A 14,343-nucleotide genomic window follows, 5' to 3' on the forward strand; every position below is an offset into this window, starting at 1 on the left:
CTTTCCCCTGGGGTGCTCACCTCACTGGCAAGGTCTGCAGCTATTAGTATCCTTCATGTAACACCTCCTACGCTCCGTCCTCTCCTTTGGCAAAGAACAGTTTTGCTCCTGTGGTGCATTATTTCTGTCCAAGGTAGAAAGTGAGAAGCACGTGAGAAGTGGCAGCTGCTTTCATCTTCACTTCAAATAGAAAGTAATAAATATTTATATACCTATACAAAAGGCAGTCAGGGGTTTAATTTTTATGTGTTTTATTATTGCTAGAAGTTGGTTTCAGTCCTATTGCAGCTCTGAAATCCTTCAGTGGAGAAACATTGCAATCATTGTAAAAATCATCATCAGATCAAGTTTACAGTTAATCAGGAGTGCACAAGTCAACAGAATATTAACATGAGCCATCAACTTTACAAATAAAATAAAGACTACAAAGATGTTGCTACTGCAGTATCAACAGGAAAGGAATTATTTACAATGTTTACAGCCTAACAAAGTAAAACCAAACCCAAACACTTCCCCCAACAAAATGGTCAATTTAACCATGGACCATGATTGGTTAGTAAATCTTTACAGTGCAAGGTGGGCCTAGAAACCAGACCTAAGACTAAAGAGCATCAAGAGAGTTCACAGCTCTGAGTGAGATGCACGTGGTTACGCCGAGAGGATCTACTTCCATGAGAGGTTTCCTTCCAGGTACAAACAGAAATGGAATTGAAAGAAACTTTACTAAAGTGCTCTGATTTCTTTCAGTACAAAAATATATTAAAAAAAAAAAGAAAAGAAAAAAAAAGGATTTATAAACATGGCACAAATGGTATGAACCAGAGCTCACAGAAACGGTGTCTGATGAACACGCCGATGGCAGGCGACAAAGAGCCGCCGGCGCTTAGAGACGTTGGGTCTGGCCTCCAAAGAGAGAGCAGGGGAAAAGGCTTTTTCTTTTACCTATTCAGCAGGAAGGGGAGGCAAGGACAGCACAGACACACATGCAACCTGCAGTCAAGAAGGGTGTAGTTTTTCCTCTTGTGAATGTGAGATCTGCTGGGGAAGACAACAAAACGCTCTCAATTCCCTTGCACTGGGGGGCACAACACACGGGGACTCCACTGAGCAGCACCAGGGAGCCTCAGCTCCTATTCTGCAGAGTTGAAAACAGAAATCTGTGTTTTTTAACCCTTTCCTAGTTTGAGTTTCAACTTCCATCGTAAATGCAAATGACAAACACGAAGTTCCATGTATGCAGGATCATCTGACTATTACTCATAAAGACAAAACTGTCTGCAAAATTACTTACAATTGCTCCTGCCTTTGCAGGAATGCTACTACCTGGATGAGCAAACATCTCTAGAAATACCAATTCTTCTGCCTCACACTGGGAAATGAATCTCAATTTGTGGGACTTGCCACAACTACAATCCACACATAGCACAGGTTAAAACTAGGGAAGCGTTCACGACACACACAGGGCAGATGTGCTCAGTACTAGTGAACATGGAGGGCTCCTCAGCCTGAAATACAAAGTTATCATCTTCCAGATGGGAAGGGGAAGAGGAAGCATCTTTTAACAAGTTAAAACTGGAAATCAGAACCACAGAAACAGCCTCTACGTGGCAACATCACAATACTAAAGGACAAAACGTGACAATAGCTATTAAAGCTGTGACACAAAGCAAAGAAGGAGGCAGTTCAAAGCTCCTGCTGCAATTTCCTCCACACCCCAGCCTAGAAAGAAGCTGAAAGGCACCTGGGAGGCACAGAATGTTCAGCTGTCTAATCCTCAGACATCATTTGAAAGGAAACTTTTATCTCAAGCAATCAAGAAGTCAAATGGAGAGGACATGAGTCAGAATCAGCAGCAGGTTACTTAGCCCAGGACACAGCAGTATTTTGCAAACTCATTTGCCTAGAAGAGTCACTTTTCTAGGAACCAGATTTGAGTTGAAGAGTCCAAAACTAGTTCACTCACCTGGAGTGATTTGATCACAATTTCACAAACTCCAGCTTTGCAGAAGAGATGACCTGTTGTTCATTTAAAGAAAAATCTGACACTTGCCTCAGCCTGCCACAAAGAATTTCACCATCCTCTGGGTAAGATAAACTCCACACTAGCAAGGAGATCTCACAGCATTTGCTCGTTCTAAAACCTCCACTCTGGGCACAGGACTGAACAGGAAGCCACATGAATACCTTGTGTGGCACTTCAGTGATTTGGACCCAAGTAAAAGAAGATGCAGTCTGTGTTCAGGGTGAAAACAGTCTTCATAAAGCTAGGGGCAGCTGTGTGTACTGAGGACAGATGATGACTTTGAAGGTATTTTCTCAGTTACAGATTGAAGACACATACTCCAAGGAGCTTTTGGGGTGCTGAATCAGCAGCCTAGCCTGTAACAGTCCAAGGTCCACTTGCTAACAGCCTTGACTTATTTGAAGCACTGCTGATAATGAGCATTAAAACAGTCATGGTTAAGTTAAAACATTACAAGAAATGAGACCTCAGGGCAGACTTTGTTTTCTGGCTATCACTGTATCTGAGTTCATTCATTGCACAGAAGAAAGTGGCCAAATAAACTCCTTCAGTCCATAGAATGTTCTCTCCATCACTTCAGGACAGGCACAAAGTTTAAGTAAATGCTTCAACAAACCATGTTCTCAAACACCCAGAGACATCTCTCTTTGGTTGAGGTGGTTTATTCCATTAACACAGCTTAGTTTTAGGCTAAAACTCCCCTAAATCTGATCATATAAGGCAATAGGGGCACAGAGTGTTCATTAGGAGTGGCTCAAAGCACAGCACGAGGGGGAGAACATCCTGTGCACCCCTGCTGCTTCCCTGGATGTTTACAGGAGGGATTACACTGGTATCAGAGATGACTGAAGTCTCCATCTCATCTGACTGAATAAAACCCAGTCCTATAGAGCTGATGGATCTCACATGCTGGGCTGATAAGTTGCACCAATTTCAAGAATCCCCAAAGGAACACAGGCAGGTTCTAACCATCACCAACGTTGTATGGCAACAAGGCAAGAGTTGCTGTGTTCCCCACACTGTTTGCTGCCAATCTACCCACTGATAACCTCTGTGAATCCTGCAAGGATGATACCTTTGGTGCTATCCAGTGTGTCTAATTTCATAGTAATAACTTGTTGGGGAGTGGAGGAGTATTGCCAGTCTGGTAACAAGCCAGATGGTTTGTGGTTTCCTCTCACTGAACTCAGTGCCACTGTTTCAGGTTGATATCAGCACCGGTCAGCAAAGGAAAATACCCTTAAATCCAAGAAGTGTTACAGCAAGGAGTGCTTGCTCCCCAAGGCCAGCTCAGGACTCTGTAGCTTATCTTGCCCCTCTCACACTGACCAGTAAAGCTGCATTTTTCAATTTCTTGTCTGAAGACAGCAACCCAAATTATCACCACTTGGAAAGAAACTGTACTTTCTGCTGAAAATGCATCATGTCTTGCACTGTAACTACTGAAACAACTTTAAAACTTTGAAGGAAAGTGAAGTTACTGCCATAAAGAACATCACTAACATCCCATAGGGCTCAAACACTGAGGAGACACACTGCCATTTGATGTCATTGCCATGTGACTGGCTGGAGAACTGACCAGGCCACTCTATCCACTAGTGCTAAAAATCACTGTACAACAAGAGTTAAAGGTATGAGGAAAGCTATGATCAAGCCTGTGCTGAAAGGCATTAATCTGAGATTTTAAGGTCTGAGATACTGATTCATTCTGTAGTAACACCTTCTCAACCATCTCTCCTGTGCACAACGTTATCTGACCAGTCACGTTCAACACATACTGGAATACACATCCTTGGGTGATGTGTGTCATGAAGAACTGAGATACAGAGGGAAGTAAAACGACACAACAAAAGGACTGTGCAAATTACTACAAAGGGAAATAATGCCATTTGAGGGGAACACTTGATGTCACCACTATTTCATGATTAAGAACTGACCCATTTAACAAGAGGTATCAAAGCTAGTTTAGATCTCAGCAGCCAAACCACAGGTGTAGCCAAGAGTATTCCTGTCATTATTAATTAACAAAGTTAAAACTAAAGAGTTTTTATTCCCTTCATTCCTAACACAGTGCTGCAGAGAAGCCTCTGCAGCAAGAGCAGCTTTGATATCTTCTGGTACTTGGAGTAAAGTCCCAACAAGTTAATAGACAAACAAAGGATGCAGGAAACTTTAGGATTAAACAAGACAATAAATTACTGCATTCAAAGCCTTCTTCTCCATGTCTTCAGCAAAGAACAAAATCCAAGTCTCTAAGTTCATTCTGAACCAACTCTTGAGATTTGCTGGGGAATCTGTATGGCTCTGACTGACACAGAGAGTTACCCAGGGTCTCCAAGGAGCCAGGTATCCCAGTGCAAGCTGAAGGCCAATGAAATGTGCATTTAGTCCAACTCTTCATCACTGTTGTATATTCCCACATATCCAGCTCTTCTCATCCACAGGCAGGTGGAGCTCCCGACCCACGAAGACTCTGTTCAGAAGCTTACCTTCTTCTCTTCCTCTATAGCTGGCCACTGAGCATGTGCTCCACTGAATTCACTACAGAAACAGGGACACTAGTCTGGCTCCTGGGAGCAGGGATCACAGTGTCTGTCACACCTGGCTGTAAGGAGACTGGCTTGCTAGTCAATGAGTTATCAACACACCACCAGCATAACCCATTACATCAACCTGTGAAAATGGACTCCAAGATTTGCAGCTATTTTGGGGCCTACTAGTAAATTATTACCTTTTTTTTTTACATAAAAATCAAGGCAGTTCAACATCAACTAAAACAATTTACAAGATGGAGCCCACGAAGACTGTACATTCTCTGAAAAGAACTCATTACAATACACAGCAGCAATTTAAACCACTCTCAATTTCATACCCATGTCACCTCTGTCAATACCTTCCCATGTTCAGAGAATTTAAAACCAAATTGCTACTACTGTGCCCTTATTCTGAGCTGATGGCAGAGAAGCCAACAAAGCAGAACAGTAATCCTGGTCTGGTCCTTGCTAGTAGTAATGGGGCAGGAATAAAAAGACATCCATGTCAGGTCTCTGTCATGTTGAACACTGGGGCCTGAGTTCTTGAAACAGTATGTAAGAAGATTAATCTTTACATGGAAATAATTAGAAGAAAATCACATCTTCTTTGCTGGTATCATCTTGCACATCTAACAGACTTGGCTGAGAGGTCACCAGGGTCTGAATGTGAACGTTATTGGGCTTAAATAGGTTCGCTGAGGCAGATGAAAGTGCTTCTGGCTGAGCATCTGTAGGGCCATACAATTCTACAGGAAAAAACAAGGAAGAAGATAGATTCGTGCCACCACACTGAGAGCCTGATGCATTTCCACACACATGCAAGTTGGTCAAGACATACCTGGCTGGAATGCAGCGTTCTGGGGGCTTGGGAGGACTGGACTTGCTGACCGTCTGCCCCTCAGGACACCTTCCTCTCGTCCAAGAAGCCTGGGGGGAAGCAGCTGCTTCTGATCAACAGATGCTAAAGAAAACATTTTGCAAGTGAGTGTTTGAGGCTGGCTGGTACTTCACAAATGTCACTGGTTCACACTGGGGCCCACTGTACTGACACCTCTGCACAGCTGAGCAAGCTGCTGTGCTACAAAGATGGTGCTTCTGTCACAGTTACTTTAATTTAGACCACGAATGCTCCTCTCTCTTCTTTTTGAGGACTTCTTATGAGGAGTGGCTGAGGGAGCTGGGAATGTTTAACCTAGAGAAGAGGAGGCTGAGAGGAGACATGAGCACTCTCTGCAGCTACCTGGAAGGGAGTTGTAGTGAGGTGGGGGTCGGTCTCTTCTCTCCAGTAATGATAGGACATGAGGAAATGGGCTCAAGTTGCACCAGGGAAGGTTTAGACTGGAGAGGGTGGAAAACTTTTTCCGAGAGGGTTGTTAAGCATTGGAACAGGCTGCCCAGGGAGGTGGGGGAGTCCCCAGCCCTGGAGATATTCAAAAGGCACAGATGAGGTGCTGAGGGACATGGGTTAGTTTAGTGATGGGCTTGGCAGGGTGAGGGGAGTGGTTGGACTTAGTGGTCTCTTCCAACCGTAACGATTCTGTGATTCTAATTCAGTTACCAGCAGCCTGTGACAACCACAGATTTCAAACCTGGTATTATAAGTCACATCAGAGAGAAAAAACCCATCTTTGTCCCCAGCATTCAAACAGCAACAGCTATTTGTGCTCCTTTTAACACACAGAACCGTGATGAACTTCTGTCTCTGCTCTCCATCTGTCACACAGCTGCTCAGCAGCAGAACACATCGATTCTGCTGTGACAGCACGTCAGTTTCCTCATTTCAACAATAAAAGCAATTCAGGGAATGGTTCCTCTGGTTCACAGAACTCCTCTCAGTACACATTCCTTACACGTCACAAATCTGAAATTCAATACATGGTATTTTGCCCCTGGTACAAAAAGTCTTGTTCCATTTTATTCTAAGATGCACATATGGGCCTAACAAGCATGCATCCCACTATGCTCATGAAGGGAGAGGGACCAACATATTTGTGGTTTATACCTTTCATATAAATGACAGACAGACACCATTAAGTACATCTGCACTGCAGAGATCGTTATGAAAGGGCCATTAAAAATAAACCTGGGGAGATGTGGTACTGGAGCTTTACTTTTCCCTTTTTAGCATTTGCTATTCAGGATAAGAAGACATTAGGCTTCATTTATGGGCAAAGGCATTAGCAAGTTTGCAACTGTACTAAACTTCAGGCAAGACAGAAATGGTCATTTCTAAATGTGCAGAAGACTTTTCCCCCTCCCTTCCCTCCACAGGTTTGGCCCTGAGTTTGCTCTGGGAGTGATGGGTGAGCTTGCCAAGGCTGAATCCTACACAAAGCTAAAAAGACAATTTTGTAACTTAAAATGATAGGTGATGGCAGTAAGGCTGTTTTTAAGCAGTAGAGAAAAAAGTGGGTTTTTACTGCATCTCTCATTGGCAGAGATCACTTCTCCAGCAGCCAGCAGTTAGCAGCAGAAATGGCACCACGACAGAGTGGCTGTATTTTTACTTGTTTCTATTTCTGAAGAAATTGTCCCCTTTCAACTCTACACCACACACAGCACCTCAGTTCCAGCCTGGAAATCTCTATTTAATGACTGACTGGGACTAAGAAAGGCATCACATTCAATGCTGTTACAACTCTGGACAGACAGTGAGAAAAGGTTAAGCCAGCCACAAAACATTTCACTCATGCAGAACGAGCTGTTTTCTTCTTTTTTCCTACTTTCCTTTAACTGTTGTCCTGGTTTCAGTTGGGATAGAGTTTATTTCCTTCCTAGTAGCTGGTACATTGTTTGTGTTTTGGATTTAGTGTGAGAATAATGTTGATAACACAGTGATGGTTTAGTTGTTGCTAAGTAGCATTTATCTCAAGCGAAGGACTTAGCAGGTTGCTGTGCTCTGCCAGCAAGGAGGGGTACAAGGAGCTGGGAGGGAGCATGGTCAGGGCTATTCTATACCACAGGACATCATGCCCAGTATAGAAACTGGGGGGAGTTGGTGGGCATGAGCTGATTGCTGCTCAGGCATTGGTCAGTGGATGGTGAGCTACAGTTACAGTTAGGTAAGAAGATGTACCAACTCTGACCATCATCCTGTCCTGCTGGGTTAGAGAACTCCTTTTCAAACATTACCCCTTTGGGCTACATTTCCAATTTAGAGACTATACACACAGAACTCCTTAAGGATTTTAAGAGTCTACTAACTGCAGTAAGCACACTAACAACTATTAGCAACCAGTAGGGTTCTACGTGGGTAGCCAGAGGTTTAAACTGCAGTGCTCTGTCTCCCTGTGATGCTGACAGGTCAGACATGCATTTAAACACACTTACCTGAACTGTCTGTCCTATGAGATGCTTTGTTCTTCCCACTTTTCTCTTTGCTCCCTTTTGTGAAGGTGGCCAGCTTAGTAGGAATCTGCTGCTGGACTGCAGCTGGTTTCTGTATCTGATTAGTTGCACTCAGGAGATGTATTGGCACTTCATTCTTCAGCGTCAGAACCGGCCGATTCTCCAGGGTGGTGCTGTCCCTACGAACCAAGTCTGGACGTTCCAGGTAATCCATCCCAGAGACACTCACTCTCATGGAGGTTTTCAGGATGGGGGGAGATGGTTCTGTGCCTTCTCCATTGAAGCTAACAGAATGACTGAGCATCTGGCTCTGTATGAGGAAAAAGGCATTCTAAGTCAAATGGGTATTTCCCCCCTTTCAAATACAACAAGCAGAGATCACCCTCAGCTCTGAGACCATAAAAGCACTTACTAGTGAAAAATGAAGCCCAAAGTGTGCTAGCAAACAGAAGGATGGAGCAAGATCATAAGTCCTTGAACACTGTAAAAACCTCAGCAGCTCCAGGTTGCTTAATACTTCAGCCTAGCAAAGGAATGCAAGAGCAGGCTGCACTAGGTGATGACAGGATGGATAGAAAGCAGGACTTTCCAACAGTAACACATGAACCAATTTAATCAGACTCCAACCTTCACATTTTGAAACCCAAGAACTGTTTTGAGAAATCAACTGTACAAAACAATATCAATGTGGCATGCCTGCCACCACCTGCCTGCACCAGCACACTCCTTGTACTTAAATCCTCAGACACATTCAAAAATAGCTTGTTCTCTGTTTCTGCCTTTTTAAAAGTTAGTCTTATTACCAGGTGTCTAGGTGGAACCTCACAGGCTCTGTGGAACCTCACAGGCTCTGTGGAACTATCAAGCCCTGATTTCTCTGACAGGAGCCATCACCAGCTAATTCAGATGGTGGTTCAAGAGGCCCAGTAAAAAGCAAACACAGGTTAGAGCTGCTGTTGGTTTTGCCTGGGCCAGGTTTTTGGTAGCAGTGGGGCTACAGAGGTGGCTTCTTGAAATAAAAAGAGTTGCCAGCAGCTTCCCGTGTAGCTGACAGGGTTGGGACCAGTCAATTCTAAGCTGGACCCTGAACTTGACCCCAGGCCTGGCCAATTAGTGATGGAGGTAACACCTCTGTGAATAACAGAGAGGAGAAGAAGTTGTTGCTGGGCAGTGGCTGAACTGCAGCATCAACAGGGAGGGAGAATGTGAAAACATCTCCACAGATACCAAGGTCAGTGGAGAAGGAGGGGAGGAGGGTGCTTAGGCACTGAAAAGACTCCCCTGTGAGCTGTGGTGTAGCCCATGGTGAGGCAGCTGTGCCCCTGCAGCCCATGGAAGCCCCAGGGAGCAGAGAGCCACTGGCAGCCTGTGGAGGAGCCCACGCCGCAGCGGGTGGGTGCCTGAAGGAGGCTGTGACTGCGTGGGGAGCTCACCCTGGAGCGAGTTCCTGGGGGAGGTGCCCATGCTGGAGCAGGTTTGCTGTCAGGACTTGTGATCCTGTGAGGGATCCAGGCTGGAGCAGTTGGTACTTGAAGGACTGTTCTCCTGGTGGGTGACCCACGCAGGGCAGTGTGTGAGGAGCTGCCCCCATGGGAGGCCCCATGCTAGGGCAGTTCATGAGGAGCTGCAGCCTATTAGAAGAACCTACGCTGGAGAAGTTGGTGAGGGACTGTCTCCCATGGGAGGGACCCCACAGTGCAGCAGTGGGAGGTGTGAGGAGGCCTCCCCCTGAGAAGCAGCAGTGGCAAAGTCCATCTGTAACAAAATGATCCCAACCCCCATCCCCATCCCCTGCGTCGCTCAGGGGGAAGGAAGGGGAGTCCTGGGAAGAGGAGGGGTGGGAGGAGGTGTTTTTAAGATGGTTTTATTTCTCATCTCCCTGCTCTTATTGTTCCTTTAATAAATCAAACCTTTTTCTCCCTAAGTTGAGTCTGTTCTGTCTGTGATGCCATTGCTGAGTGACCTCTCTGTCCTTAACTCACAAGCCGTGTGTTATATTTCTCTCTCTCTCTCCTGTCCAGTTTAGAAGGGGCAGTGAAGTCATGACTTGGTGGACATCAGGCTAAACCACCACAGCTGCAAAAAGGGCCCCCTTCATTCAGAGGCAAGCAGGTTAACAGAAACAACACTGCAAGGAAACAAATTGCTCACCTGTCCCATCTCTGGGGAAAACGTGCCTGACACCGTGTTCTGCTTCTTCAGCTTCCTTAGCTGATCCAGACGCTCCTTCTCTTTCTCGACTGCTCTCTGAGCTTCCCGCAGCCTCTCCAGGTCATGCTGATAGGCCTCTCGCTGCCTCTCCAGCTCTTCCCTCTCCTGGTTCAACTTGTCCCGCAGCTGCCGCGTCTCCTCTTCACGCTCCTGCAGCCGCGCTTCTGTCCTTTCAAACTCCCTTTGCTGCCGACTCCGTTCCCGTTCCAGGCGCTGCTGCTCCAGCTTCAGCTGGCTCTGAAGTTTCTGTACATTCATCAGTTCCTCTCTCTGTTTTTCAAAGTTCCTCTGTTTCTCCTGCTCCAGCAGCAGATTGCCCCGTGTAGACTGCAGCCGGTATTGCTTCTCCCGGTCGGCCATGGTGGCTCGCTGCATCTCAATGTAGCTGTCCTGCTGAGATATCACTGCCTGCAGGGGAAAGAAGGAGTTCAGCATAAGGCAGTTCAAAAAACATGCAGAGCTGAAGAAAAGGTAACAGCATCTACCAGACACTTCTGCCTTCAAGAGCAGAACTAACTTCCAGCCTGTACAGCCCATCGTGACTGACATGATACTGAAGATGGATAATGGAGTGAGTTTGCTCTTGAACACCTCTTGCATCTACAATTACTACCCTGAATCCAATCATTCAAATTGTTGCTGATCATAAGGTTACAGTACAAGCAACTAATTCATACTCACATCCGCATATCAACAGTTTTAAGACAAATGAACACAGAGAGCAGATGGAGCTTTAAGTGAGCAGGAAAAGCAATGACTTACGACCACAGACCTTACACTTCAAAATACCAGCCCCAGTATTTATTTCCTTGAGTCTTAAATTCTGCACTTCACTCTAGCTTTAGGGCATATTTTCAAGGCAGCTCCTCTCCACACCTGCATACATTTTATTAGATTTAATGTCCAACAAACCTCTTGGATGGTAACTTGTGGATTACCTGAAGACTGAAGAGCAACTGTAACAGCATTTGTATCCTTTGGACAAGCTGAAGAGAAGGCAAGGGAAGGAAAAAAGATATCAGACATTTGAACACAGCTCTGTTTCCATGTGTTAGATTTCTTCTTAAACAGTAGACACAATCAAGGGTATCTGTATAAAAACAAATGCAATAGTAGCATGGCTACTAGAGTACTCTAACACTGCAACAGCCAACAGAGCAAAGTACATGCACGATGGCTTCAGTGTATCAGTCCTTGCATGGATGTAAATCACTGCCCAGCAAATCTCAGTGAGATCCCAGGGACCAATCTTCATCACCAGTTTTCTTCACATGAGCTAGTTAATGATCACTTCCTCCCATACTCCAGCACTGAATCACTAGACAGACACAGCACTCAGAGGAGATTCAGAGGCAAGTTTTGTCAGCGAGCTGAGAAGATGCAATGCCTCCAAAGATGGAGGGAAAGGAGTTAGGCATCTCTTTTGAAATGTGTATCTACATACCCAGAATCCACCTTTGTTTTTTAACAGGACTTTTATCTCTGCATTCATTATCATAGAATCACAGAATGGTGGGGTTGGAAGGGACCTTTAGAGCTCATCCAGTCCAACCCCCCTGAAGAAGCAGCTCCCACCTAGATCAGGTCACATAGGAACATGTCCAGGCGGGTCTTGAAAACCTCCAAGGAAGGAGCCTCCACAACCCCTCTGGGCAGCCTGGGCCAGGGCTCCCTCACCCTCACGGTGAAATAGTTTTTTCTTATGTGTAAGTGGAACTTTTTGTGTTTCAGCTTCATCCCATCACCCCTTGTCCTGTTACTATCTACTATAGAAAAGAGGGATGTCCCAACCTCCTGACACCCACCCTTTAGATATTTATAAATGTTAATAACATCCCCCCTCAGGCTCTTCTTCTCCAGACTAAACAGCCCCAGGTCCCACAGCCTTTCCTCGTATGAAAGATGCTCCATTCCCCTGATCGTCTTGGTGTCCCTGCACTGGCCTCTCTCCAGCACTCCCCTATCCCTCTTGAGCTGAGGAGCCCAGAACTGAACACAGGACTCCAGATGAGGCCTCACCAGGGCAGGGTAGAGAGGGAGAAGAACCTCCCTCACCCTGCTGCCCACACTCTGCTTGATGCCCCCAGGCTGCCATTGGCTTCTTGCCCACGAGGGCTGCTCATGGTCAGTTTATTATCACCCAGCACTCCCAGGTCTCTCTCTGCAGAGCTGCTCCCCAGCAGGTCACTCCCAATCTGTCCTGGTGCAGGGGGTTGTTCCTCCCCGGCTGCAGGACTCTGCACTTGTCCTTGTTGAACCTCATGAGGTTCCTCTCTGCCCAACTCTCAAGCCAGTCGAGATCCCGCTGACTGGCAGCACAGCCTCTGGGGTAAATGGTGTTGGAGTTATAAGGTACAGGCTGTTAATGTGCTTGTGGTTCCACAGCCATTAAAAACACTGAGGTTTTAGATGATTTCTTTTCTTGGTTGGTTGGTTTGGTTTTGCATGCTATTATTAGAATATGCCTCTACCATTAGAATTCCCAAGAGAAGTAACATACCTGAGACTCTATGGTGGTCTGAAAACCACTGCTGTCATCCAGCCTTGTTCCATCACTCTGTAAAAGACAAAAACCATCACCTGTGCTGCAGACAGCTGGTGGGCATTGCTAGTGCTGCCAGCACAAGCTGGAAGGGTTCATCCCTTTGTGAGATTGCTCCCATGCTCTGAAGGACACATATCACAACCACTTAAACCAGAGGCTGAAACAGATGTGTGGTGAGTAAAGCTGGCATTAACAGTACAGCATCAAATGAAGAAATGCTTCTCAAGTGCTAAGCTAACAACTTGCCCCACAAAACATCCTTAATTTGACAGAACTCTTTTACAGTCTAGCCCTACCCCCTATTACAACTTCTAACTTTGTGAGGTTTGTTTTGCACCACTATTATGAAGAACACGACGAAATGCAATTAAATCACACATAAGCCCCAACATACATTTTGAGATCCTTCTTCTGCATCAGAAAGGAGGTCATGGAGTTGCACATCTGAACTTACTGCAGGGCCTCTCCAGTCCCACTGTCTCTGGTCGCCACCACTGTTCTTCCTAAAGCTACCACCTGAAGGAACAATGGACACAAATAGCTCAGTTAGTGCAGGGCCTGTGAAAACTCATTGTGTGACAGAGCAAGCAGAAAACAAAGAAGAGACTTTGAAGCAAGAACTAATATGCAACTGCATGGCTTCTCCATGCTGATTCAGAGTGGAAGAGAACACAGCAGTGGTGAGGAGGATGGCTCAAAAAACCATAATAACTTGAGAGTGGGTTAAAATAAACAGGGGGAGTAACTGCAAATTACAATGTTCTAAGTGAAGCAGCCACAAGGTGTGCATGAAAATGATTGTCTGTGGGTACCAGGACTGCAAGTTCATAACAAGGAATGCTTCTTAGCAGAAAATTTCTGTTCAGAGCAGCATCATTGCAAGTGTGGAAGGAGGAGGGGAGGAGAAACCATACTATATAAAGCACCTCTAGTATGACAGACATATAGAGCCTTTCAGAGACAACAGAAAAGTACTCTGGAGATTAACAAGCAGTGAAATAAAGACCCTTTTGGTTTTCAACAAATGCATAAAGCAGAAATGGAGACAAATGGCATGTAGTATTTCCACTCATTTCATTAATTAACTGATAAATCACTTGTGCCAAAAAGACATGTTTATTTAATCCAAGGATTCAGCAACCCCTTTAGTGACTGTGCAGATACAAGTGAAGAAAAGCTTTCACAATTCAAAAGTAAAAGCAGGCAGCTGAATTCACATTTCCTACATTTTCAGCTCAAGCTTATTTTTTACAGCAAAGCTGGAATTCTGTGTGGAACTGTGGTAATCAGAAAGTACAGGTTAGCACAACACTGAGAACCCTCCTCTGCTCCCTGCTGTTGGTATCAGAAGCTGTAGTGGTTTTGCCTGGGTCAGGTTTTTGGTAGCAGGAGGGCTACAGGGGTGGCTTCTTTAAACAAAGAGCTGCCAGAAGCTTCCCCTGGAGCTGACAGGGCTGATGACAGTTAATTCTAAGATGGATCCACAGCTGAGCCAGGCCTGGATAATTAGTGACTGAGGCAGTATCTCTGTGATTAATGTATTTGAGAAGGAGAAGAAGTTGCTGGGCAGTGGCTGAACTGCAGCAGCAACAGGGAGGGAGAATGTGAAAACATCTCCACAGACACCGAGGTCAGTGCTGAAGTGGGGGGAGGAGGGTGCTTAGGCCCTGAAAAAGACTCCC

General features: G+C 45.5%; 1 protein-coding gene across 4 annotated transcripts in view; it reads right to left on the reverse strand.

Moving 5' to 3' along the window:
* Nucleotides 1–234: 234 nt before the first annotated feature.
* The window catches only part of ARHGEF18 (Rho/Rac guanine nucleotide exchange factor 18), a 56,380-nt gene continuing 42,271 nt past the window's right edge, over nucleotides 235–14,343 (reverse strand). For all 4 annotated transcript variants that reach the window (XM_062014942.1, XM_062014941.1, XM_062014943.1 and 1 more), the window contains 7 exons: nucleotides 13,056–13,177; nucleotides 12,617–12,673; nucleotides 11,055–11,102; nucleotides 10,057–10,524; nucleotides 7,888–8,215; nucleotides 5,396–5,518; nucleotides 235–5,303 (listed from right to left, as the gene is read on the reverse strand). In XM_062014942.1, coding sequence (XP_061870926.1) covers nucleotides 5,143–5,303; nucleotides 5,396–5,518; nucleotides 7,888–8,215; nucleotides 10,057–10,524; nucleotides 11,055–11,102; nucleotides 12,617–12,673; nucleotides 13,056–13,177 — 1,307 coding nt within the window. In that variant the 3' untranslated portion in view covers nucleotides 235–5,142. The remainder of the gene's footprint in view (nucleotides 5,304–5,395; nucleotides 5,519–7,887; nucleotides 8,216–10,056; nucleotides 10,525–11,054; nucleotides 11,103–12,616; nucleotides 12,674–13,055; nucleotides 13,178–14,343) is intronic.

This window comes from Colius striatus, chromosome 25 (genome assembly GCF_028858725.1).
Source record: "Colius striatus isolate bColStr4 chromosome 25, bColStr4.1.hap1, whole genome shotgun sequence".
Classification (NCBI taxonomy): Eukaryota; Metazoa; Chordata; class Aves; order Coliiformes; family Coliidae; genus Colius; species Colius striatus.